Here is a 23,702-nt window from a genome sequence, read left to right on the forward strand (position 1 = left end):
ATAATAAGTGATCGTGCACTTCAAAGCTTGAAAAAAGAAAGGAGTTAAGGTAAATAGTGCTAATAAATAAAAGATTAGCTTCCAGCCTACCTAAAACGTTTCTAAATGGCAGGGAAAATATTACAAACAAGTGAAATTTGTGATAAATCCGGAAGGCATTCGAACTACTCGGTATCTCAACGGTCTTTAAAGGATGAATCACACTAAAGTCAAGTTTCTTCATTATAAGTTAGAAATGAGCGTAGATTAGATGACGCCGGCAGGTAGGGCACACTGAAGCATCAAAGTGATAGAATATAAAACTTTTACCTGACAAATCTACGCACTTGGTCCAAGGAGCAGGAGGACCACTGTCCCTGCCGCTTGCCGTGCGCAACAGGAGCCATCGTGAAGCCATCTTTTGGGTCGCATACACGATGTTCGTTTCCAGGAGTGCTATATTGTGCTGTCTCCCCGTCATGCACCATACCAAGCCTATTGAGAAATGTTATGGAAAATTTCTAGGCAATTGTGTTTTGTACGTGAAACCTTTTAGCATCACAAAGGTTTAGTGACACTTTGAGTTTTTAGACGCCCAGGTTCATGGCCCTCTTGATCAGATTGTTTAACGGGTACCATATGTACACTTGATTGTTGTTCCTAGAATGAAGTGACACCAGCGCTCTTGGGGCTGATAAACTTGGCGATCTTCAAGAGCCTTCTATACTCTCGAGCTCCTCTCGCTCAGTGCTCACAGGTGGTCGAGCTCCCCCACGCCTACCTCGTTCCTCCACGCCTACCCTTCTGGTCACGTGACCTGCCCTTTAACCAATCAGCTTCAAGCACCTCACCCCTCGTCTCCAACCCGTCAATCAATCAGTGTCGATCCTCGCGGCCACGCTTTTACCTATTCAGACTTCACGAAGTGCCGAACCCCTTGCCAAAGAACGTTTTACGTTAAAATTAAATTTAGGATATCTGCTAGTGACATGCTCGTGAAATGAAATCATGATCCAGGCACCATGCTTATATTCATGTGTTATAGTTGCTTGCAAATACCGGGTGTTCGAATCGAACAGATTAACAAAATCGTAAAACGTGAACTAATGCACTTTGCGAAGGTGAGCTATATGGCCAAGGGGACATAATATAAAGGGATACGCCTCACTAAGAGTCAAATAATCAACTAAGTGTTATTGATTACCTTTTTAATTTGTTGAAATAAACATGGTTTTAAATAGAAACTGGGTGATTAAAACTACTAAATCAGTACTATAAAAAAGAAAAAAAACATAGAGTAGGCAGTAGGCGAGGGGTACGTTAAAGTTACCACTTGTGCAACAAGCTCAAGTGTGGTGGCGCCAAAAACGCGGATGATGAGAAACGGAAGAACCGCTGGAGTGCGTCAAATTTGGACGCCTATTCAGGGATCAAGAAACACGAAAAACGCGCCTATAGCGTTCTATTAAAATTTGATGGTCTAGATTTCAATTAAGGTAACTGAATACAAGTCACCGATATTACAACCGATTGACTATGGAAGTAGTTTGTGATCCAGTCACGCGGCACAACGTTTACAGAATGGAAGGATAAAATGTAACTTGTAAACCCTGGCGCAAGAGAAGGACGCGCCACGGGCCATTTAAAGGCGAGTACTCACGAGTGCCCGAGTTCGTGCGTCAAAATAGGGACCATGCTGTATGTATGAGGCACGTCTTCTGATTGGGCAACATTCATACGAACGTGGCACACTCCCCCGAAGTAGGCGATGCCTGCAGTTAACATAGTTGACATTTAAACTTTTGGATACTAAGCACACTCTCGTATATCACGAATATGAAAGGCAAACAGCTTTAACACGGGGTATTCTTTTACGCTAAAAATATTAAACACAAATTAGAAAAATACAACAAAAAGGCGTTCATTTTTGAGGCATGAACCATATATATAAAATTGCGTGACTTTTCAAGTTAATCATCTAGCAAGATACGTAAAGGCGTAAGGAATTCCTTGCATCTTTTCAAGCGCTCTGTTGGTGCACATGGATAGACGCCGAGGGACGCCGACAGACGCTAGTTTACTTTCGTGGATCGTGCATGATGGGAGGTCAGGACGACGATTCCCGTCAGCTAATCATGTCGTTTAACACCTCAGAATCTGGTGCAAAAGATGTAAACAACAACGGAGATCTCTGCGTAGAAGGTGGTTGAGAGTGACTGTGAGGGTATATATGGATGCCTTAGAAGTAAACCAGATAGCTGAATTTGTGACGTTCCCTTTTGTGTCTGTTCCTTCGATTAAAATGTTTTCAGTTTTCTGTTCCACTGCCTGGTGTGTCTAGCGTCCTATGCTGGTCATACATCACAAGTGGTCCTGACGTAGCAACAAATGACGTCACAGAAGCCGAAGTGTCATGCTGTTGCATGTCCTGATCCTGGCGGTTGGTCGTAGACATGTTAACGAGAAGCTGCGAGTAACAGAACCGAACGCGAGTGTCGCTGTCGTCATGGCGTCCCAACTTCTGGCTGCGAAAGCTTCCGTCTACTGACACACTGGGGAGCCCAACATTCAGCAGAACAGGTGTCTGCCACTTGCACCACAGCTGTTGGGACTCCGCCACGATCACGACCGACGACAGCATGACACTTTGTTATCAGGCGGAAACCGAGGGACCACTTTTTCTGACGAGGCGTAAACACAACAGTTGAAGACGCGTACCAGGCACTTTAATGAAATCGTCACGTATCCCGGACGCTACCTGAGGATTGCACCTCTTTTGTGGTGAAGTCTTGCGGACTGTAGCACCCCTGGCCGAGAAGAATAAGCCTATAAAAGTCTATATGTTTAAAAAGCATAAAACTCATTGATATGCCTCCTGAAGTGTAGCTATATACGGGGTATAGATTGCCATTAAGACTACGGATGCATTGTTTATTCACGACGGATGAGCCACACGATAGATCTTAGAAATTGATCACTCTTCACGCTATAAAGAGACTGCAGAGTTGAAAGAAAAACAACATAATGCCTGACAAAATGAGGCACCAAGTCACACCAGCGGCAACGACGCACGAGACGCCAGAGTGACTTGGGCTTTCGTGCACCAATCTCAACTTTTTGTTGATAACGTCCGCACCTCGATTTTCCTAGCAATAAGAAACGGGTTAAATATTACGATTCGCGGAAAATCAGAGATTGTGGAGGTGGCACGGTGGGGAAGGCTCGAGTGCCGATCGGATAGTTATATGAATGTCAGATTACTGGTTTGGACACTGCGGAAAAGTAGCATTTTGTATTTTGTGCACAAATGGTGGACCTAAATTGGACGAGTATCTTACGGAACACAAAAAAATCCACGGTGATTCTCACCGATCAGTTCGGTTTCGCTATCTTCTTTCTAATCAAAATCGTTTTTTATTGTAAACTAGAAACCGGTTGTACCTTCGTGACGTACGTTACTTCACGGGGCATGCCCCCGAAAGAGTCCTGACTAAAGTATATTTGAATATCGATCTCACAATAACGGCGTTATCGCCAGAGGTAGAGTTTGCGCACACAGAGAGTAAGCAATCTGTTAGCTTTCTAATTTTTTTCCTTATGTAGATGGCTGCTTCCTTGTAGCATTTAGCAATATATTTTTATTATTAATTTAATACTGATTGTATTCAACTAGCTTCGGTAATGTCTCTACCATTTTCGTATTTCCAGCAAGTTGATTACGGGGTGAGCGTTTGAAAGCATCTAGAGCTGCATTTTTCAATCGACAAATAGAGTAATTTCTTAAGGTGGTTCCAAGTCTTGGAGAAATATAAGTTACGGTGCCACTCTATACATAAGGGTCTGTGTTCAAGCGCATGCAAGAATAATTACGGTCTTTTTCTTCATGAATTAAACATAGGCGTTCAACGTCTATTTCGTACCCAGGACGCTGTTGGAAAGCTGGCCATTAACAAAATCTGCAAGGTCCAGCCTAGAGAGATGATAAACGGTCATTAAACTCGGTTAAGTAATGCTTTCTTACATTAAAACACGTTAGTTTCCTTGTTCCGTTCCTGGGCGCGGGCATGGCTACTCGCAAAAATACTTTTATCGCCCTCCGCAAATAAGATTGCTGCATCGAATCAAGAAGTCAAAATCCTAAAGCCGGCGCTTTTTAACCTGTCAGTGACTACACCATTCGTAAGAACATAGAACAAGCAACCTGCTCTATAACGTGTACAAAAGCGCCAGATGCCGAGGATAAACGATTCATTTGATGGCCTGCGTAAATTACGCTTAGAGGTAGCATTTTGTTTTATTTTTGATTTATTCTGTTAATACGAGTAAAACATATAGCAATTTTAATTATTTTTACCTTAATCTGGCTACTGCCCACAGTAAACGCCTAGGATGGGAATGCCATTAATGATGCTTGAGACTACTTTCATCACTAGTTATGTTTATAAACCTTGATTAAGGATAACATCCTGGATTATAATTGCCAACTGTTATATTGCTGTGTCAAGACACTGCGGTATTTTTAAGAAAAAAATTAATAAAGCATTGCTTTTCTGCCTTGGACGTCACGTTTCTGCCGAATTTCTGCTGGGCCCCCTTGTTATGGTGGGCTACAGTATAGACGACATTCAGCTCACTTATATTCCAGTGATCAGAAGATAATCTTACTTAGTCGATTCGCAAGTGACATGCGTCTAATTACCCTTTAAAGTTTTTAATGTGGTTCGGATATTAGAATGTCATACAGGTGCACCGCGCATAGGATATTAGACACCAACGATATCAAGCGACATTTTTAAATAAACATAATTTTTGTAAAATGAGGGTTTGGAAGTACGGATCCTTGGGGTAACAAAGTCTGGCTTCTTGGCCAGGAGCATCGCGGCTTAATAATACACTGCACATTGACCATCAGTTTGAAGTAGGTGGCCTGAATTGTACGACTAATACAATTTATTCTTCATTCCTCCGTAAGACTTCTTTGACTGAAACTACCTTCATTCCTATGCTGTATCAGTTATTAGCAATCACCTGTTCATAAACCTTGTTAGCACCATTCACTGCTTCGAGCATTCATGAAATAAGTTTGAAATTACTGTACTTTGTTTTAGGGGAGCGCAGCCCTTAGGCGCCCGTTTCCGGATTGAGCCACGTCGCCGTCGCCGTCGGCGTAACCGCGCTCCCCATTACGGGATGCTCCCCATAATGACGTCACACGTGACGCCACTCAACCCGGGAAAAGTCTCCCACAAAATTTAGCTGGAAAGCTTTTCCGCTAAATTAAGCGGGCAAACGTTTTCGTTACCTTTTGCCGGAAAAATGTTATCACCAATCTTACCGGCAACATTTCGCCTTCGTCACGTCACATGATGTCACGTGTGACATCACGTTAAATTTAGCAAAAACCTTTTCCACTAAAATTAGCGAAAAAATTTTACCGCTAAATTTAGCGAGGAAATTGACGTCACGTGACCTCAAACCAATTAAATTTCCCCGCAATATTTAGAGAAAAAAATTTCACTACATTACTGCTAAATTTAGTGGGAAAATATTGGTAAATTTCTCGCTAGACTGGAGGGGACAAGGAGAGAAGGAGGGGGGAGGGTATGAAGTAGAAAAAGGGCACACCCTCTTCTCCGGATTTTTCCCACCTCCTCCTCAAGAGATGCACTCTGATTCGGTACTACAGAGAATTGTAAACGTCTTTAATATTTTTATAACCTTTTCTTGTTTCCATTTAGTTGTATATTTACCCGGAATGGCATGATAGAAAGTATTGCTTGTGGCTTATATTGCTTATATATTATATAGTCTATATTATTATATAACACAATATATTACTATGTAGTAAAACAATATATAATTAGGGTTCCGTGTTTTCGGGGTTTATTTTTTCTCGAATTTGGGAGAATTTTTCAGGGTGTTTAATTTTCCCTGCAGATTCGCTGCTTTTGTGTAATTCGGTTTAAGTCATAACAAATTTACACAAAAAACACCGATTCAGTAAGAAGAAATTAACTCGTAAAAATACCCCCAAATAAAAAAAAAACTCCGAAAACATGGAATGACATATATATATACATATATATGAAATTATATTATATCAGAAATATATTCAATATTAGCTACCCCTTTCATATTGCCTAACTTACAAGGCGGAGTTCTGCCGAAATGTTTACATTTAAGACTCTGAGTAGTTAAATAAACCAACAAATGAATATGGAGGCACGCTTAAGAACACTGAATCCGGGATAAGTTTAGCCTTCCAGTCACACGAATGCCGCTTATGTAGGGTACACTCTAACGTGGACTTCAATATTTAAAAATTAAAGTCCAAGAAAAGTCTGTTAGTGATACCTCCTCCCTAGTTTTTGTTTCGCTTCCTTTACGTGCACCCCTCTTAAGGCCTAACAGTGCGGGGTGCAGTAAAACACGTTATTAGTTGATTGATTGATTTATTTAAGGTACAATGAAAAAAAAAAGCGTTTGTGAAAGAACATAGCAAAGCATTGCAACAAGCCCTATTTCTTCTCATAAGTGAAATGAACTTTGATTGGCCTAATCACTTCAAATTAGCCCTTGCTTTAAATAAACAATATGTAAATTGATTGCACTTACGATGTAATCAAGACGGCCAGGTCTGCTTTAACATCGACATTTTTTATTTTAATAGCATCCGCAAAACTGTTGATGGTAGTTCGAGAGAGCATGTATCTTTTACTGCGAGTTGGCCTCAAGTTATCTGGTGCCTCTATCGTTTTCGTAAAAAAGTCCCCCTAGAGGAAGATATGATTTTGCATAATGGTCTTTTCAACAACGCAAAAAAAGACAGCGATTATATGAGAGGTACAGATGAAAATGTAATTACCCCTTTTAGTGTCATAACATTGACCAGGAGAAAAGTGATTCTTGGGCTGGAAGTAGCCTCGTATCGTAGGTTCACCTTGAGACGAAGTGGGGTAAAGATTAGAACGTATTTTATATTAGCGTATAACGAACAAAAATTGAGCAGAGGCGCAGCCAAGAAGGGCGGGGGGGGGGGGGGGGGTAGGGAGCTGATAAGGTTACCACCCCCCCCCCCCTTTCCGGCTAAAACAGATACCAGTCTACACCTCTGCATTTGGGCTATGATTAAGGACCACAAAATAATTACAAAACAACCATGTCTTGGACTGATTATGCAGGAATAACTACGGTTGAGTTTTGGAGCTTTTGTCTTTTTCGCTTACGCTGTAGCACTACAACTTGTGTTTGTTTAGTTTTTTTATGTTTAGATGCGATTCGCATAAACTTAAATTGAACGGTTTTCGTCTTACTTTGAGTGTAATCGTTCACACTAAAGAAATTCAAGTTCACGTCTTGGGAAAAAACGAGGCATGTTTCTTTTTAAAATAAAACATAGTTGGCTTCAAGCTACAGTTGCTGAGCGCGTCTCGCACTCAAATTTGTGTTATATAAAAAGATGCTGCAGTTGTGCAGCCAGGATACAAAACAGAAGCTCAGCCTTTGCGAACCAAAACACAGAAGCCTAATTTCTTAAATTTTTTGTCAAACCTAAACGTGCCTCGCTCTACGACCTGTCGCCTATTCAATGTCTAAACGTTTATATTTTTATTTGGTTATATCAATTAATTACCAAGTAGCTCTCCGATACTCTAGTTTTACGGTATAGATTCTTATTTCTTCCGAAGGTAGTGAAAAAGTAAAACTATTTTCGCGTGACCAGGTCAGCAAGTTGTACTTGGGTTCTAATTAGAATCGAAAGTTTGCGAATAAAACTCCGAAGAACGAGCCAAAGTGAGCATGTTTTGGAGACAGATTGTTTTGACCACGAACAGAAGGTGCTCTGAAGTATTTGTTTTAACTTCATGGCATTTCTCAGTGCATGATGGAACACACTTAAGCTGCTCGTCACTAAAAACGTTTAGAGTTTAAACATCAATAGTTTCTGATCACGTTTAATCGTGGCGTTCATGTGTTTGCTATTATGCTCAAAGAATACAGTAATAGTATTATACTTGTACTAAAGGTAAAACCTGAGCAAGTTATGAAGCGACTTGTTTTTACCTGAAAAAAGCTCTGCGTAACGTTATATTAACACTTAATTTTTGCAGATGAAAAAGAGTTCCCAAAGTTGTGTTGAGTGGGAAGTAAAAAACAGAACTAAAACGAACATAGTATCATATTGTTTATGAAAGAAGTCATACCATTTGAACACTAAGTGCAGCGTATTCTAAGAGGCTTTCATCATTTGAAAAGTGCCGGCTGTGGTATGCATCGAAGATAAACGACACCTCGATTTGGAACTCGGGGGGAATTCGTACTTGGGCTCGGATTCATGGAAAACAGAATGTCATCGAGGTGGCACAATAAAACGAAAGTGTTTATATAACATAGTATTTCATCAAGTTGGACATTATGGACAAAGACAAGTGTGAATACGCAAGTAATGTATGGCAATGGCTATGCTTCAATTTCAGTCATAAATAAGGCAAGAGTCAATAGATATGTGTGTCCAAGATCATAAAATAGAATTAGAAACAGCCTCGCTACTCTTCCAGAACATCTTTTTACGGTCCAAAGCCAGCTGTAAATTACAAATATTGCTGCACTTGTGTTGAAGTCTTGAAGTTAAACAAGTCTAAAATATAAAACAATTTTATGACTGCCACGTATTAACGACTTAACGAAGCTTCCTAAGTACAAACCTTCGAAGCCCAAATGAACTACGTTCTACCGAAGTGGGTGTTTTTGTTTCCTCCCACTCCCGTGTCTGGAATGGTTCTTCGTGGCATGTCCCGATGTGAATATTTCCAAATGCTTCTAGGCCTCCTTTTACTCTCCTCATCATGCATCGCTTTCTCTACTTTAACTCTATTTGAATACCTTCATTTGTGATCGAAGGTGATGGAGCAATATAATAATGCTTGTTCTTCTGATGAATTATTTCTTGTATTGTTTAAAAATCGAGGCACAATTAGTAGGAATAAGATATTTTCACTCTGCTGAAAAGATGCTGTAGAAAAAAAAGAGCAAAGAACAACCGACCGGTTGATGTTCCTCGTGTTCTCTTTGGCTTGAGGCGCGCGAGTATTTACGGGTCCCGAGGGCATCAACTTTTTGTTTTCGGTGTCATCAATGTACTTTTGCGATTACAAAGTCATCAAAACTGCTGTCAAGTGAAATGTGCTTATACGAGGCATTAAATTATATGACACGTATTTCTATCAGACGCTATATTGTGCAAATACAATGTGAAGAATCACCGATGTTAGGTTCGCGCTGACCGGGTCCTGCAATTTACAACTGATATCGGACTTAGGATTATTTTATTGTAAATATAACCTAACAAAACATGACAGCTATATGAACATATCTTAAAACTATTATAACTCTCGTAGACGTTGCGCAATTAAAGTATAAAATCTTTAAACAAACATAATTACTAGTGTTAATATGTGACGACTTACCTGGCCTTGCCAGGATACTCCGTTCCGTTGGTACTGCAAAATAAAACATTGTATTAATACTTTTAATTGGTTAGTGTTGCAATCCTGCCATGGGAATGGAAACAAATTAAGAACAGTGAGTTAGCGCTGCTGCTTTTCACCCGAAAAACAGCCGTTAGTTTTACTGTGGCGTTTTCTTATGTCAATTCTGGAAAGTCAGAGTTAATGGCGAAGTTCGTAGCTTTCGTTTGCGTAAAAAGATGCGGGTCACTTAGACTCTATATATACACCAGCATGCTGTTTACAAAGAAATCAGGGTTTTCCCACACAAGGTATGGGCACTGCGCGTCTGCAAAAACCAGATTTCGGTGAGGCGTCTGCGTATGCACTGTGAACACAGCAGTGGCAACGCAGTAACGTTACGTCAGAGCCATGGGCTTATTGATGTTTTTATTTACGCCTGGACCTACCTCGTCCAGGGGGAATTATTGTAAGGTGTTGGAACATCACAAAAACACACACAGCACAATGTACGCTAAGAAGGATAACACAAAATAACCGACACTTAACGAGAAGAAGCCTACAGTAGAACGCAGAAACGTATGTCAGCGAGATGAACTGTCACAAATGTTAAACCGGTGATAATTTGTTTCGAGATATAATGCATATCCCTTGTATAAGCGTTTTTATTGAAGCTATTTTGATCAGAAAATCATTGTAAAATAACCTAAAACGTGAAAAGTTTTTTGGTTGCATAGAAGATTCCATTCAAGTTGTTGTTTAATGTTTGAAATGCTGAAGTTAAATTTTTAGTTGCCACCTACAAAAGGAACTGCACGATATTAGATACGTTCCAATTAATAAATTAAATTCTGAGTTTGGGAGTCCAAAACCGTACACGCGTACGCGAAAACTGGCCGAACGTTTGTGTCATAGAGTGCTTCCTTTAGATACACAGGTGCCCTTTTGAAGTTACGTTTGATGAAATATGATGTACCACTAGGTATATTGGTTTATTCAGTTATGTGCTTATTTCAAGTCAAAGCAGAAGGAGAATAAACTCCTAGGTACTTAAAATGATCAACCTCATTAAGCCAGTGACCGTTCAGATGATAGAATGAAAAAATAGGTTTGCGCGTTCTAATGAATAGAGTATAACAACACTGTTTTAAGTCGAAGTTTATTTTACATTTTTCATATCGTCATAATAACAGATCTAAGTCTTAATGCAAAGCAGCGGCGTCTAATGCAATCAGTTCTTTTCGAGAAAATTGTGCGATGTTTACACACAAATTTCGTCTTAAAATGAACTTCACCTCTTTATTTGCAGACTGCAGTTCGTCTAAATAAATCATACGTTCTATATTCTTGACATGAGTTTTGTTTTTAATTCATGAGAATATTGAAAAATGGGTTGTGTTAGTACCGTTTTTGAATATCTTTGTAGAATGTATATTACTAATAAAAAGTCAAAATTAATCTATTGAGCAATAAAGTTATTTTCAGAAAGGTGTTGAAACATATAGGAGCTATGATTAATGAACCTGTGCGCGATAGTGCGCGATTATGAATGCATTTTTAGAATTATGACATATGTACGCTCAAACAAAAAACAAAAAAAAAAGCAAAAAACAAACTTACCTTTACATAAGGTTTTCTTTTGAAAAAATCAGTCCATAACCTAACTGTAGTATGCAATCACGAAATTCAGGAGCTGGTGAAGCTTTACTGGATGCTACATACAAGTCGGGTGGAACCAGCTGAACATAGAAAGGAAGGAAGGAGATGGGGAAAGCCAACCAGCCGCTGGTTTTTTCATTTGTTCCTTACTGGCTTCCCATGTTCAGCTGGTTCCCCACGAATGTATTATAAACTGGCTAAGCGATTCTTGTTGTATGCTATATAGAAGTTGCGATATTACATCACAGATTATTATCGGGAGAGGTACTGTTTGTAATGACATCTCACATGTGTCTACCCAATTGTATGAAATACTCGTGGCACTAGAAACGTTTTGTTCGCTGCTGAAAAAAGCGCATTCGCCTAATGCTCCATATCCTTAGAGCGCTACCGGAAACTAACCCTTTCAGCGTGATTGCAATAGTTCGCATACGTTCTTTCAAAATTTAGCAGCGAAGATAGAAACACATGCAAGTTTTACCCAGTATGAATTTTGATATGTATGAATGTAGATAGAACCATTAAAAAAACTGAGTTACAAGTAACGCGCCGTCTGCCATCTTGTTGCTCCAGTTATCGGAAGCCGTATTAAAAGTAATGTGTATTTGTCATCTTGAAATGTTCAAGCAGTCAATGCGAACGCCGAACGATGTCGCCCGAGCTTCTTGACAATTTATATACAGTGAAGTAGCATTTTCCAACACAGACTTTTGCCAATTTTGTTTACTCTGTACTGAATAGCAAAATAGCGGTGTTGTAGAAAATGAAAAATCATAGTATGAAGGGTTGATACCCAAAAGGTGGGCTGTTTAGCCAACCTAAGAGTATTTTCCATACCACCTTTAGAGTGTGGAGAACGACCGCTGCCGGTGTTTACATCGCTCCTTCTGTCTCTTTTATGGCGGAAAACACTCCATGGCTTTCGCGTAAAATTTTAAAAGTTTTTTTTTTTCTAAATTTATTTTACACAAATTTTACAACACTTCGGGGGTACATGGAAGAAGTAATAAAATATGCGGCTGGACTGGGTCTGCACCCCCCCCCCCCCACACACACACACACAAACACACACATAAAATGTTTCTATAATGAACGATTCGGTGATTTACGTCGCAAACACACGACAGAATATATGTGTTAAATATCGATAATATTCCATGGAGGAGGTGAACAAGTGGGACAAAGGACAAACACAAATCTCCCAACAGAGCTAGGTGACTGGTGGGCTGCTGAAAAAATTCGCCTGGTCTTGGCATTCAACCAGGCGCCTCCATTTCCAGTGGAGCGCTCTAATAACTAAGCTGACAAGGAGTTAGACGTCAGTGGAGCAAACTGGTTTTAAGAGCTGCCACCACTCTAACACTAGAGGCCGGTTGAGACACTTGCGTTTGAGTGCGTTTTACTGCGTTCCGTCGGGAACCGAAAGCGAGCCTGGGTTGTCGCAGCCGCAACGCAGTCAAACGCAGTCTAACGCAACTGTCTGAACCAGGCTTAAGAAAGGTGAACGGCGTGCATTTTAAGGTTATGATGATAATAAAAAAATTGTGCAATAGTAGTAAGCGAGGTGGACAAGAAAAAAGATTATAGTCACAGGAGAAAAAGAACGTGTGGGAGAAAGGATAAGCACAAATCTGCAAACACTAGGTGATTGGTGCGCGACTAAAAAGAATCCGCCTGGTCCTGGTATCAAACAAGGAACGGCTCCATTAAACTAGTTCTTGTTCAGCTGGCTTGCACCTTTGCTTTAATTGCATTATCGTCATTTTAAAAAATAAAGCAAGACAGAAAAGATACACAATAACACCGATTGTTTGCGTAATTGAAAAAAAGGGGTTTTTAGTCTAATGATTAAGATAACTCGGTAAAAATGTCAATAATAAAAACAGCGATCAATTATTTGTGGTTATTGCGAGCGTGGTGAATGTACCAGGTTGAACTGTGGCGAATGTTATACGTTTTGCAGTTTCATGTTAAATTTAGTAATTGTTCGTCGTCCCTCGTCCCGAGTTTGTTTTATTCTTTTTGTTGGCAGTCAAGGTTACCGACAGGCTTTTCAGTTAATGTTCATTTTAATTTATGCCTTTTTTATATTCCAGTCTTTCGAGGCATTTCCCATGTAGAGGGGACTGTGGTAACAGCCATAGTCGTTAGAATGCACGGCTCGGAGTATCTTGGCGCCATTTTGGGTACCATCGCGGTACTTTGAGCTGCACAGGCTCCGATCGGGACAGTTATTGTTTTGCAATGCGGCTATTTGAGCGGAAGCAAGGTGTTGAGAAATCATTTTTGACATTTTTTTGTCTTGTCGTGAGCTGTTTTATCTAGTAGAACGACGCTCTGCACTCCTTGCACCCACAACCAGGGACGTCGGCAGATGCTGGCTGCAATTGGCCAGATTTATTCTACACACCAGTGTAGAATATTTGCGGAAATTTATTTGCGGAAATATTAAAATTATCTAAAGCACTTCCGTTTTAAAATTAGCGATGCGTCACGATATAGGCCTATTGACCAGAATAACATCTCCTCTTCGCACTTTAAATCTTGGAAAAAGAATTTGAGATAATCATGCTAACCTACCGTGATAATGCTATGAGAATACTTTTACTCTTGACATGAATTTGGATTTCAATAAAACACTGCCCATCAAAGCGCCTACTAAAAATGTTGTTATTTCTTTTTTATCGTAATATGTATGAGCGATATCACAGGTAATCGATCGTTTTCTTAGGCGACATGTAAGATAATTTGAGCAGAAATTATTTCTAGTATTGATAAAACAAGAATAAACTATATAAAGTAAACTTCTACGTTTTTTTTTGGAAGTGTAATAAAGTTTTTGTTGTACTTTCTATTTGAAAAAAATAGCTGTTAGGTTAATTTATATAATATGGTCCTGTTTCTGAAATTACTGCCGAAACCCTACATGATCACCGTGTGTTATATGAACACTATATATATACTGATACACTCTAATTTTGAAATATAAAGAGCTATCTCGAAAAATTTCTGCTAGGCAAAGCCACCACCCCTGAAGATTTCTCTCGCTTGTGAAGGAGACAAGAAGGCACCCCTTCATATCAATATTAGATACGTCACATTAGTGCCTAGACTTAAAGGGATACTTCAACGAAATTTGAAATATTCCCGTCGTGTTCAAAAATAGGTTGAATATGATCCACAATATCCGTAAATGACAGTCGCACGCTTATATTTTGAGCCTGGTGGCTGTATTTTTTGTTATAAACGGCCCACTCTGGCAAGCGCTCGGGAAAGGCCCAGCGGAGACCACGTGACACCCAACGCAATCGTGACGTAGGTCGTCTCAGGACGAGCAAAGCTACGACGAGGCTGACGTCGAGAGGATGTCCTAGTCGTTCCAGCCACCGAGGTGGCTGCTTTTGTACGATTTATGAGTGACAAGCTAATCTTCTGTAATCTTGTAGGGGGACCAATAGAGACTTCTCCGACACACAAAAGGCATTCTCGGGAAGAGGGGAGTTCCTCCTTCCCCTCATCTGTCGTCGTGGCCGGAGGCGAGACAACCTCGGTCACTAGCTGTCGAGGTTCCTAGACGGGCATTACAAACGAGGCGTTAGCGACATCCCCCAAGTGCTCTTTGCTAATCGTTTAATTCGTTTTAAAATTCTGTTTCGTGACTTTTTTAACAAGATATTGGTATGTTCGATGTGATGCTGCTCCTTTGAACACATAGAGCCCAAAAAACGAGCGCCGAAATTTCGTTATATTATCCCTTTACATTACTCTGGTGTGTTTGTCAAAAAAAAATCTCGTGGCTTGCAGTGCTCCGTGGCATAATTTTTACTAGCCGTATATTTTTGTTTTATTCAAAAGCACAGCCATTATACCAAGTCATGTTCTCAATTTTGCTATTGGACAAAAATATCGACTTGGCTCCAATCAAAGTTACCTCTATTTTTGAACGAAATGTTTTTATAAACTTGTCGTAAAGTACATGCAACAATAAGCTCAATTATAGATTAGACGTTTTACAATTTGAATAAGAAAAAGGAGAAACTTCTTTATTAGAGTGTTGAGTTCCATTAAAAATGGCGTCCAGAGCACTTAAATATCTCTTTGCCCATAATCAGGATTCTGTGTTTTCGGGGTTTATGTTTTTTTACGAAAGGCGGAGGGTGTTTCTCAGAGGTAATTTTTCGCTGAAATGTCGAGGTTTATTGAAGTTTATTTTTGAGATTCCCACTTTTCATATTCGGAGTTAATTTTATTGTGTTTCTATTTTAAAATCAAATAAATAAATAAATGAAGTCCAGTACCGTCAACCGTTGTTCTGAAGGAAGCTTGACGAGTTAAGAGGCATACCCCTTTTGTGAGTAGTTCAAGATTTCAAAAGAAACTGAAGTTTCCTCAGATCCACTGACTTTGGGCTTTTGTGAAGTTAATTCGTAAGACACAGGCTTTTTGCTTTTTATTTTATGTTTTTTGTTACGACCTCAAATTTTGGAGTTCTTCGGATAAATCTGTATTGACAAACAATTCAATGGCGTTTCTATCTTTTTCTTTTTGGGGGCGGAGGGGGGGGGGGGGGGGGGGGAGGGGGTGAGGTGTTATTCGAAAACACGGGACCGTACCCATAATCTACGTAGATAACGTATTGACATTTTTCATTAGGCATTTGTAAGTTATCGGCTTCACGGTGAGAACATCTTGTGTTGTTTGAAGCTTCTAATAAACCGTGCTTAAATAGCTGTTTTAAATCTGAAGAGGGAGATACAAATCTGCAGTGTATTGTGTTCTGTTTCAATTGAATGAGTTATGCATTACAAATCCAATCAACAAAAATTGCAATTGTGTATTACGATGCATTCCTGCCCCACAGTTGAAGGAGGGCACGCGTTGTATCGGTTCAAATCCGACGGTAGGGCCATGTAAACGTGATGACGATACTACGTTGTCATTGCATTCGAAAGGATTGCGGTAGGCATATACGTGAAAATATGGTGATAAAAGATAGACTTACTCCGTTAGTCCAATACGTTGACAAGACGAAAACAAAAATAAATGAAATCTCGCATTTTCATGACCAATAAAAGTCAAATATAGCACTAGCTGGGTAACTTCCACAGCAAAGGTACTTAAGGCCTCATCAATACTAGGAATGCCAATCAGGCCAGCGGTATGTTTAGTCTAGTTCGCTCAATATCAGTTCATCTGCTTGGTCAGCCTAGGAAGTTGATAAACCTGAAAGTATGATCTGCCATTTCGAACTAAAAAAGACGTCACCAGTGAAAGAAATTGCTTGCACAAGAAGCATGATATCTTTGAGTATACATAGATATGAAAAGAACGCTAGGATAAACCGAAAATGTGCCAAGAGGCTGGAATGAACGCTGCTCGCATTAAACCAAATGGGAATCACTCTATTTGTCAATATCAGCTTTAAACTTGTTTTCTCTTATGGTAGATACTTTATGAATTACGAAGTATAGGCATGGATCCGATAAGTGAGATCTCCTTACCACTTCCACAGAGCCGTCTTTCTCTGTCACAGATAGCACTGCCATCTGACTTTTATCATGGTAAATGTTCTTTTCCACTTCTCCCCCATCCACCTTAAAGACAAAGATAGAAAATAAGGGACTAAAATACCAGACGGAACCATCGATGAGCCGTCATTTGTGTCTGTTATTTTATGAATGAAGAGCGGTGGTATGGCTTGCAGTTTGCTAAAATTATGCAGCCGTCATGAGCCTTTTTTGTGAAAACGTTTGTACATTTTTAAATATAAATAAATTATTTCTTACACGAAAGAGGACGCAAAAGACTAGAAGTAGGTATCGAAGGTGAAAATTCTGTTGGAAGCGACCGTAAGGTCAGTAATATGATTAATTGACAGGTGTTCAAAATAAAATTTTATATCAGCCAAAATAAAATATATTTAAAAGGTACTTACATCTTGATGCTCAATCCTAAGAAATACATAAGGATGCAACAAGCATAAGCATAAAACAATTAAAAATTAAATGTGGAGCTGTTTTCAAAGCCGTGCTCTGTTTCCCATACGCTACAAAGCCTATACCTTTTTCGCTTCCTGCGTCTGCGAATTTCGAAATTCAAATATGACATACAAGTTTTTTGCTCTGAAGTAGAATATCAAGGCAACGCCTTTCGGCATGACATCATATACCAGATCTCTTTTATATTTCAGTAGATGCATATTTAAGAATCACAAATGAACTAGGAAGTTGAACAAAGAAAACAACGACGGGGTTCTTAAAGTAACAAAAATACTTACAATGCTATCCACTTGTTTGTCGCCATTAAGGCTCGATCCTACGAAATTTTCAGCGAGTACGGAGCTTTTTTCTAAACGAAGAGTAAGTTTCTCTTTGATGTGAAGAAGTTTTCCTCCATTCAATCCTCTTGCTTCCAGAAGCTTAGGATAAACAACATACTCCGCAGAAGGCCCTGCGTTCAAGATCACAGCGTAAGGTTCTTGCCGCAGTTGATGTGCCTAACAGCAATATTTACGTTTGAGGTTTTTCGTAACTGCGGAAATCTTAAAAGGTGCAATTTTAAACACGCCTGGCTCTCGCGCTTCTCAGGTAACACATTTGACGCCGGGTAGAACGTGTCGCATTAAAGTACATGTTATGCAAGTGGCACCACGTGCACCCGTACTAAAGGAAGTCACGTGCACATTTTACTAAACAAAGTGCCTTAATTTAGTGAAGATCAAGGTTTTTCTATAATTTGTTTCATGTAGAGAGGAGGCACAACAAATCTAACCCAATTTAACGGAATAAAAAGATCCCCTTGCATGCTACGGCAGTATACCATTCCATAAAAGTGAACCTATGTTGTGGATTGGTTACAAAAAATATTGAAAGACACTATTCCCTCAAGGGAAAGTTACCACTAAACATCAAAATGCACCAAACAAGTAAAAAAAGAATTAAGACTTTTTAAGTTAAAAAAAAACAACGTTCTTCCTGCCCAATAGGGCATTAGACTGGGCAAAAAAATAAAGAAATGACTAAACAATTTTACTTCTTCCTTTTTTAATCGTGGGTTTTAATGTTCCGCAATTCCACCTACACACTCGCCTTCAAAGCTTGATCAAGAATTACGTCGTCTTTATTTCTAAATATGAATTGCAAAAGGCTGGAGACCTCCATGAGACAGAACACTATGTAAAGTATTTGCAGCTACTGATAAAAACATCATTTTTTGCTCTTTAAACAAAACCTATATACAGGAATGCCCGCACCTTGATAAATTGCAAGACTCTAGCATGCAAAACTAATATGAAATACTTATTATTCTAGATGCGTTGCCAAAACGCAAAGGCTTCCAGGTCAACGTGATAAGTCAATGCCTTTAAAAATATCTGTACGAAAGCAGATGTTCGAAGCAAAATGAGACTACCAATTACGAACAATTCTTTGAATCACGATATATAAGGAACATTTTCGTTTGCTCTTTTACGTCCTGTTCAATCCTGTATGTTCTTTTTGTTTTTCTTGTACCATGAGTCAGTAAGGAGAAAGTGCTGGACCGCATAACTCTAATGATAACACTTTGTTTGTCTAAAAAAAAAGACTGTATGGAAATTTTCCTGGATAAGAGATATATAAGGAGCGGAAATTTAATTAGGGAATTGACAACTCCGTGACGCACAGACAGTGGATATGAAAAACACTTCTACCCCAGCAGTTCCGAACATTTTCATATTTTGGTTCATGGGACTCAGACAAGATATCATATTGACTTCTTAACAGAAGTTGTACTTGTTTGTGTCATACTGTTGGCGGTAGATAAAGAGCAGGAATCTGAAGCAACGGATGAACAACACGTTTTTTTGTAAAGATTGCGTATTGTTCCAGTGAAATGTCAACCCTATTATCAATGGTAGGATAAAAATGCTATAAATACATAAAGTGATTTTAAGTAACACATGGGGTGAGAGATAGGTTGAGGGATAATCTATAAGTGTGAACACCGCTTCGCTTAGCTCTCGGTAGCATCAGTGCCCCCTGTCTATTGCTCCGTGAAGTATAAAGCGGCTATGCGTACGCACTCTGCACTTCCGTATCGTTTGCTTGCGAAAAACGCTCGGCGAAACCGCAAAACTGTTGACTAATTACCATGAAGATTGTTCGCTAGTAATGTGCGCTAGCAAATATAGCTTGTATAAATATTGTGGAGGGTAACTTTTTATTAGAAAGTTTAGTAGATTCGATGACTTGGATAAACACCCGACTCTCCGTCGACGCCTTTGCGCATGCATAAAATTGAGTTTTTGAGGTATCGGGCCAATTTACTAAAACTGCCTGTTGTTTACTTATTTACCAAACACAACTGCGCACTTTCTAACCGTAACGGGCCCCAGAAGTGATAAATATATGGCCGTGTTACGGCTCCCGCACCCTCCCGCACCCGCATTCTTGTTTGGTTTTGACCGCCCTTAACGGGAGCTGAGTGGGTTTTATGATTATTCACATTACGTGTGAACTCCACTAGAAACGTTTTTTATAAATAGAGGAAAGGCTTTTGTCTAAAATATATATGCTATTTCTAATAATCAAGTTGATGTTGATAAAGAAAAACATAAATATACCACATTTTACTTCACAATGAAACAACTCCGGGAGAAGATATGAGATAATAAGTGCCCCACGGAAATTGTCGACGGGTCTTTCCTTATAGTTTACTATCCACAACCAAAAGCAACACACATTTATGATTCTCAACGCATTCGAACATGTCCCAAGTTTCGCAAGATGCTTGTTGTAACTAGTGTCATATAAGTTTTCACAATAAAAAATATGTGAAATCTACATTCATATTTTGTATATGGTACATTTAGTTGGTGTAACCCCCAATGATGCTCTTTGAGCGATGTAGATCACTTAAGAAAAATATTTGGCACTCAGGTTTCTTATAAAGAATTGAGGTGCAGACTAAAGAACTTTGAGATGCAATTTCGGTAACTTATCTCCTATCCTCTCACGAACACCCTTGTAAAGACTCGCATATGCATTGTTCACTTACAATATCTGCATTAGGCTCAAATGGTTGTCGTGGTGCAGCATGGCCGATTCGCCGAATCTCTTTCCGCGAGCGCGTGAGGCTTTCTTCTCGCGCCTCTTGTCGCCTGGCTTCTTTACCGTCTATTTATGTAGCTGATTAATACCATTTTTTTGATAGTTTCAAATAACATTATACGAAAAAGCGCTACAGAAAGACTACCATAATAATATTGAATATCTCACGGACACGATTAGTGTACTTTCAATCTGCACAGGCATAGATGATATTTACAAATGACCTATGCCTAACTCACTTGCCAGAAGACCCTCCGCCACCATGGCACAGACTAGCACTAAAGCTAGAAGAACAGACATCTCTTCTCAGTGCTCACCCAAGCCCGATACTTTTTTAAAAACATGTCCAAGCCTTTGCGCAATAAAGTTTAGCGTAGTGACGTCGGCTTTTAATTGTTCATAAAGAGGTTCTCGTGTGGAGCATTAAACACCCCCAACGCGCACAACGATGTGGTTTGTGACTCAGAACGATATGGACGTTAGCTGTGACATTTCCGAAAGCTGAAGCGCGGCTTGGTAACTGAGAGGTCATCCGAAACTTTCGTGATAATCATTGGTTGACCTTTTTGTGCGACGGGATGTTTGAGGCTTTATTCGCGTCATTTCTTGTGTTTACGTTGCTAGCTTTTGCGCTAAAAAAATACTGTATTCAGACACTCCTTAAGAAAGGCCGTGGTGACTTTATTAATGAGGTTTCAAGGGACTTCAAACAATCGAAACGTATATATATTTTTTTTTATATTTTGCAGGTTTTAACATGTCAGTTTGGCACATGTTGTAATATTTTCTCCTCGCCCTGTTTGTAGAACGTACACGTGTTATGGCGCCATTTTGTTGACTCTTGCTGAGAAATCTCAGATTTCAGGGTATTGCACAACTACGGCTAGAGAGGCTAAATAAGTGAGCCCTTAGAGTAGCCTCACTTCAGCCATCTTAGTGTTTAAAATCATTGTTATGAGCTCTCTTAGACTTTACCTGAAGTCACAAGAAATTGGCTAGGTTCGTCTAATAAAATATAAAACAGTTCGGAGAAAGAAAAGAAGGGCATCGGCCGAGCATTTTGACACTGCATATCCAGAAAGTTCCAATTTCAAATCATTGCGATTTTCAGTTGCACTCTCTTTGCACAAAGCACCAAAATGGCATCGTTAAAAAAAGAGGTTGAAGTGCCTATAAATTAAGCGTAGCTCTCTAACTACAGTCACCGCAATCAAAAAAAAAAATTTAATTTTATTAAAAAAGGAAACTTCAAAATAATCTTTATTTTCCTCTTCCAATATTTTTATTCTCTTCCTAATCATGTCCGATTATGCGCAAGTAAAAAGGAACAAAAGGAAAAAAAAACATGGCTTTGCACAGCTTTTATTTTTGTTATACATTTGAAATCGCGTCGCTTTTTCAGATAAGGCAACATAACTATATGTTGCCGCGTATCAACATTTTGTTCAAATTTTGTTGGCGGGGTGGCACATTGCTATGCTGAGCCGCTTTCATTTATTTTCCTATTTAAATTTGGGATATTATTTTTTTTCGTTATGCGATTTTTTGAAAATACAGCAGGTAAATACAAAAAAGTTATTAGAGTAATAAATAGAAGGAACTATCTAGCAATTGATAAATTTAACACTCCATTCTTTCAGTCACGTGTGTGTAATTCCGCCTCGACTATGAGAGGCTGCTTCGAGATGACCAAATATGTTATTCTAACAGGGGCCAAGAGGATAAGTCAGAAATACATCCTCTTGGCGTTTAAGAAAATCAAAACAAATCTCGACTTAATTTGATGACTGACGATTGGGGCGAGCCATCAAGATGACTTGCCTGAACACTGACATGTCACCAGGCCGCCCGAGTTATCTAAAAACCTCATGATAAGGCAAATATAACGAGCGGCTCTATTCACTGTTTCGCACTACATTTGACTGCAGCCAACATTACAATTGGATGGATCTAATCAGGCAGTGCTAAAAATAGAGTTATTACAATAAACGCTAGAGGCTCGTCTGGCCCTAGTGTCTACGGAACTCATGGTTGCATATTGAAGGAGTCCGCACACATTCAACTTTTCCAGTCTTCCTGTGTATTCCCATGGGAAAACGTACGTGATATTTATCTTTTGGCCAGGAAATAATAGAAATCAGCGTAATTTATTTACCTGTAACGGGCACTATGTAGCTTTATTCCCTGATAAAAGTGTAATTTTTAGTTAATGTTTTTTTTTTGCATTACTGAGCGATGTTTAAGTTAGCACTATTTGAGATCCAGGTATATGTTCGACAGCAGAATACGTCAATACAAGCTATGGATTCAATCAAAAGAACAAATAAAAGGTGCTTACAATTCGTTACTAGCCCAGTACGTTTGCTACTTACCCACAGCTTGTTACTAATCCAGTGTGCGTCCTTCGTTCCAAAACTCCATGCTTCGTTCTTGTGTGTTTTGCTTGTTTGATTTGGCATATATTAGCATCTGTTTGCTGTTTTATGAAGGTGTTTCACTCTGTGTGCTTCATAGCACTCACTATATGCGTAAATGAGTGCCCTATAATAGCAGTCTGCAACGTCAACACGTAATAAAAATGTGTATTGGGCTATTTTAGCGCAGTGTTCGACGCCATGAATTCCGAAGAAGAAAGCTATGACACATATTTCTGTAGATCCAATAGTAAAATATTAACAGTCTTTTATTCTGTTACAACACTAGTCAATATATGCTCTTAAAATCAAGCTCCAACAGAAAATGCATTTGCGTTTTCCCATAGGAATGCATTAGAAGAAGTCCAATTTATACTGGTTGCTGTCTGCTTCGATATTCAAAAGCACACTAGCGACACCAGACACTTTAGCGTTCATTGTAATAACTCTATGGTGCCGACAGTGCATTGTCACGGCGTTCGTTGTCTTCGCGCGTACCCTACCAGCGACTAAACAAAACACGCACTGTGAATGCGGCCTCATCCTCCTCTAATACTGCACGCGATCGGTTTAGCCGCAGATAGCAAACGCGAGACAGCGAGCAACTTGATGATCCACTATTAGTCCCTCTCTATTGGCTACATGTCATTGGTTCGCCGCGGTTGGACTTATTGTGAAACGGTGTATAGATATATGATTTGTATTCACTAATAAAGTGGGGATTTGAAATAGTTGGGTCATTGACAAACGAAAAAACAGCGCCGAAAAACGCAGGAACACAGACGAAGGGAAACAGGAGAAGGCGCCTTGTCCTGCTTCCGTTCGTCTGTGTCCCTGTGTTGTTCTTCGCTGTTTTTTTTTGTTTGTATTAATACAGCGCGTTTGCGATTATCATTGGCACCATATGCAAACTTCTGCCAATCTGAAGGGTGCAGCATGCAAAAGCATAAAAACAAAAATATATAACATCAAACAACGAGTGCATTTCGATTAAAAAAAATATTGTTAACTTCATAAATTTGTAGTTTTGCATCATGGCAAAACCACGAAACCACAGACAAAAACAATCGACGATGTAGGTGTTAATGAAAGTG

At 39.4% G+C, this 23,702-nt stretch overlaps 1 protein-coding gene and 1 long non-coding RNA gene across 2 annotated transcripts; both read right to left on the minus strand.

The window, feature by feature from the left end:
• Positions 1-308: 308 nt before the first annotated feature.
• On the minus strand, positions 309-6,920 carry LOC115330499. The gene is made up of 4 exons (XR_005717648.1): positions 6,845-6,920; positions 3,900-3,949; positions 1,640-1,751; positions 309-474 (listed from the first exon to the last, which is right to left on the minus strand). It is a non-coding gene; the product is annotated as an uncharacterized LOC115330499 (long non-coding RNA).
• Positions 6,921-16,289: 9,369 nt separating this feature from the next.
• Positions 16,290-20,494, minus strand: LOC115313770. The gene is made up of 4 exons (XM_040220277.1): positions 20,434-20,494; positions 17,383-17,555; positions 16,607-16,699; positions 16,290-16,328 (listed from the first exon to the last, which is right to left on the minus strand). Exons 1-4 carry the CDS (start codon positions 20,492-20,494, stop codon positions 16,290-16,292), a joined length of 366 nt encoding a protein of 121 aa, XP_040076211.1.
• Positions 20,495-23,702: the final 3,208 nt, after the last annotated feature.

Source organism: Ixodes scapularis, unplaced genomic scaffold (genome assembly GCF_016920785.2).
Source record: "Ixodes scapularis isolate PalLabHiFi unplaced genomic scaffold, ASM1692078v2 PGA_scaffold4__175_contigs__length_147842914, whole genome shotgun sequence".
NCBI classification, from domain to species: Eukaryota; Metazoa; Arthropoda; class Arachnida; order Ixodida; family Ixodidae; genus Ixodes; species Ixodes scapularis.